The sequence below is a fragment of the Rhinopithecus bieti genome, unplaced genomic scaffold (assembly GCF_001698545.2).
Source record: "Rhinopithecus bieti isolate Rb0 unplaced genomic scaffold, ASM169854v2 repeat_12660, whole genome shotgun sequence".
Lineage (NCBI taxonomy): Eukaryota > Metazoa > Chordata > Mammalia > Primates > Cercopithecidae > Rhinopithecus > Rhinopithecus bieti.
Window position 1 is genome coordinate 1 of NW_016834222.1, and position 3,472 is coordinate 3,472.

Sequence of the window (3,472 nt, forward strand, 5' to 3'; positions counted from 1 at the left end):
CATCCTTTGTCAAGTCTGTTACAAAGAGAACTTTGGTTTCTCAAGGTTTAAGAATTAATGTCATAGAGCAATTTAGTGTTCTTTTTGAGTCACCAGCCTTGCTGTGGATGATTCGTGAGTCCTTGGTGGTTAGGGCCACAGCACAATCGGTGGGCCGTCTGTTCCCCACCCTGGTGGATACTTTCCCACCCAAAGAAATGTATTCTGTTAACATGTCTCAATTAGAATATTTTAGTAGGAGACAGAGTTATGGCTCTTGTTTTAATTTGTAATAGATGATTACTGTAGCAGGGTCAAGGTTGAGACTTGCAGTGTAGCTCATGGAAAACATTGATTAGAAACACCCAAAATATATCACCAGCTTTGTTGCTGCAGCTCCAAGGGACTAGGAATGCATATCTATGTTTTTTTTTTCTTTTGTTATTATTTATCATTTTTATTTTTGAGACAGAGTCTTGCTCTGTCACCCAGGCTGGATTGCAGTGGCATAATCTCAGCTCACTGTAACCTCTGCTTCCAGGGTTCAAGAGAATCTTGTGTCTCAGCCTCCCGAGTAGCTGGGATTGCAGGTGCCTGCTATCATGCCCAGCTAATGTTTGGATTTTTAGTAGAGACGGTGGTCTCACCGTGTTGGCCAGGCTGGTCTTGAACTCCTGACCTTAAGTGATCTGCCCACCTTGGCCTCCCAAAGTGCTGGCATTACAGGCATGAGCCACTGTGCCTGGCCACCACGACCATTTTAAATGTGGCACTGAATATCTGCCCCCTTTTTTTTTTAAGAAGTGCAGACGTCACCCCTCACACCTCTGTTCTGGAGCTGGTCTGGGCTGGTCAGCAGGGCTCCCAGGCTCGAGGCCGTGTCTGAAGTGTTGTTGGACAATGTGGATCTGTGACCCCTTGGTCTTTGGGGATGTGGGGCACCCCGAGACACCCACAGTCTTGCGAGGGTTTACGGCTCTGTGTGTGGCTGCTGCGAGACAGCTTTGGGCGGGGAGGAAGAAGAGCAGAGCCTATCTGTCCTGGTGCGGAAAATGCCCAAGAAAGTAAAGAAATGGTCCAAAAAAACCATCATCTGCTCTGGTGCCATTTCTGTTAAAAAAAAAAAAAAAAACCACTCTGAGTGTGGTTCTGTGCTTGAGGAGGGTAGAAAATACCTGGAAAGATGCACAAAGTGTTCTTATGGGGTCAGTGCCAGGAAGTGGGATGGGAGGCTTGGGAGTGTGTGGAAAGGAGGACGTGGCATATTTTATTCTAGCTTATTTGGTAGAGCAAGTGATAACAGTGAAGCTTGAGTGATCAGAGCAGCTCGGCCTGGCCATGGGTAGATCCCAGCATGTCCCGCCTCCCGCCTCCGCCTCCCGCCTCCTGCTGCAGCTCTATTTCTTGGTCACAGATGAGACAGGTGGCCTGAGGCTGTGGGTGGAGGAGGGGCAGCTCGGTGTCCCCAGCACGTGGCTGTCCAGGCTGCTCTTGGGCCAGCCTGAGGGAAGGGGCGGAGAAGAGCTGGGAGGGTGCACAGTGCATCCCCCTCCCCCGCCCTCGGACTGGAACTCAGTTCTCAGCCTCGGGCTGGGAGGTGAGCCCAGGCTGCTGTCAGGATGGAGGAAGATGCCCTCAGGATGGAGGAAGAGGCCGGTGGAGTCTGGTCAGCAGCCAGTGTGGTCTTTACTGCAGGGGATACGCAGTGCGCCGACTCGCAGGAAAACACTCTGCTTTAGTTTTTGAATTTTGCTCATTCTGTTTATCGTGCTGGTCATGCTAAGATTTGGATGTTGTTGGTAGGAATCAGTGTCAATTGCATACAGTTGACTCTTGTACAACACAAGCTTGAGCTTTGCGGATCAACTTATATGTGGATTTTTTCAACCAAACTCAGGGAGAAAATACAGTGTTCTGCCATGTGAAACGCATGTTGGAGGGCTGACTCTGTACAAGCAGAAAATACAGTATTCCTGCCATGTGAAACGGGTGTCAGAGGGCTGACTCTGTACACGCGAAAAATACAGCGTTCTGCCATGTGAAACGCATGTCAGAGGGCTGACTCTGTACACGCAGAAAATACAGTGTTCCTGCCATGTGAAACAGGTGTCGGAGGGCCACTCTTTGTACACGCAGGTTCTGCAAGTCCACCTGTGGGGTTTGCATGTGCCTGGATTTGGTGTCCATGGGGTCCTGGAACCGACTCCCTGAGGACAGCGAGGCTGTTTCTAGTAGCAGGTGGTTTATTTTGTGTTTTCCCCCTGGCTCCACACCCCATTCTCAGGGACATGGCTGTCACAGGGGGACCAGCTGGGGCAGGGGAAGAGTGGAGGGCACCTGGTGGAAGTGGCCGTGGACTCTCTTAGGAACGATAACCGTGGCCCCTACCATAGACGAAGATGTTGTCGGCCTGTGCTCTTCTCGTGTTGGTCTGGGGCACGCAGTGGCTGTGGGCTGGCGTGGTCCACAGCCCGGTCTGGGGCACACAGTGGCCGTGGGCTGGTGTGGTTTACCGCCCATTCTGGGGCACACAGTGGCTGTGGGCTGGCGTGGTCCACAGCTCCGGGCACCGTGGTCCCTGACTCTGAAATTGCATCCAGTGCTGTGTCACCTCGGGCCAGCTGTCTCCTGAGGGGAAGGGAACAGGGAACAGCCCTCCCCGCGTGGCCTCCCCAGCACAACCCACCCCCAGGACCTCCAGTGTTGAGCCTGCTGGGGGCTCCTTTCTCCTGGGGGGACCTTGTCCCAACAAGAGGACTCCATGGGCTGCAGGAGGTATCGAGCTATTTTCTCTCCTGGAACTGGGTTGCTGGCAGCTCCCAGATGCAGGAGGAAAGGCTCAGAAGTGCCTTCCTAATAAGGAATTGTTGACGTGAACTTTGGACAGCAGACACTGCTTACATTTCCTTTTCCATTTTGATGCATTAATGGTGTGCGGCAACACCGTGACACACGGGGATGCGGGTGATGGGTGATTCCCCCCCCGCAAGGGGGCCATGCACCTGTTTGATAATAAGAAGGCATGCTTCTCTTACTGCAAATAAAAACTTCGATGGTTTTCTGCCAGAAAGACCCTTTCCTTTACGTAGGATACATAGAGGATCCTTTGGCAAGTGATTGGGGATTTGGGGTTAAACTAAAAAGAAATTAATTTCATTTTATAGCACTCTGAACACATTTGAGTTAATTATTCATAGAGAATTTGAATAGCACACACTGTTCTGACTTCCGATTTCCGCCTAATGAATGGCATTTGCTGTAACGTGACAAAACCCTGAGTCTTAGAATTATTGGATAATGTGAAAAAAGGAAAAGTTGGTTCTCTGTTCTTTTGCTTTAGGGAAATTATATTATTTTACAGTTACTTAGTTTTCTCCTTTCCAATAAGAAAATTGCTTTCTTACTACCTGAAAATTCGTGAAGGTCAAGGGGACACACGCTGCAGTGCATTAAAAGCCACCATCAAATGTGGACGTGGACTCAGTTTCCCCTG

The 3,472-nt window shown here is 50.3% G+C and overlaps 1 protein-coding gene across 1 annotated transcript; it reads right to left on the reverse strand.

Annotated features, from left to right (window-relative positions):
• Positions 1-1,242: 1,242 nt before the first annotated feature.
• LOC108524642 (proline-rich protein 26-like) lies at positions 1,243-2,919 on the reverse strand. The gene is made up of 3 exons (XM_017865718.1): positions 2,675-2,919; positions 2,501-2,563; positions 1,243-2,456 (listed from the first exon to the last, which is right to left on the reverse strand). Exons 1-3 carry the CDS (start codon positions 2,740-2,742, stop codon positions 2,342-2,344), a joined length of 246 nt encoding a protein of 81 aa, XP_017721207.1. The 5' UTR covers positions 2,743-2,919; the 3' UTR covers positions 1,243-2,341.
• Between the last annotated feature and the right edge of the window lie 553 nt (positions 2,920-3,472).

Excerpts from the sequence above, each read along its gene's own strand:
- LOC108524642 (XM_017865718.1), bottom strand. The coding sequence starts at position 2,742 with ATGGAGTCCTCTTGTTGGGACAAGGTCCCCCCAGGAGAAAGGAGCCCC. Across the intron at positions 2,564-2,674 it reads CAGCAGGCTCAACACTGGAG|AGTCAGGGACCACGGTGCCC; the intron begins GTCCTGGGGGTG and ends ATGCAATTTCAG. Across the intron at positions 2,457-2,500 it reads ACAGCCACTGTGTGCCCCAG|GACCGGGCTGTGGACCACGC; the intron begins AATGGGCGGTAA and ends CTGTGTGCCCCA.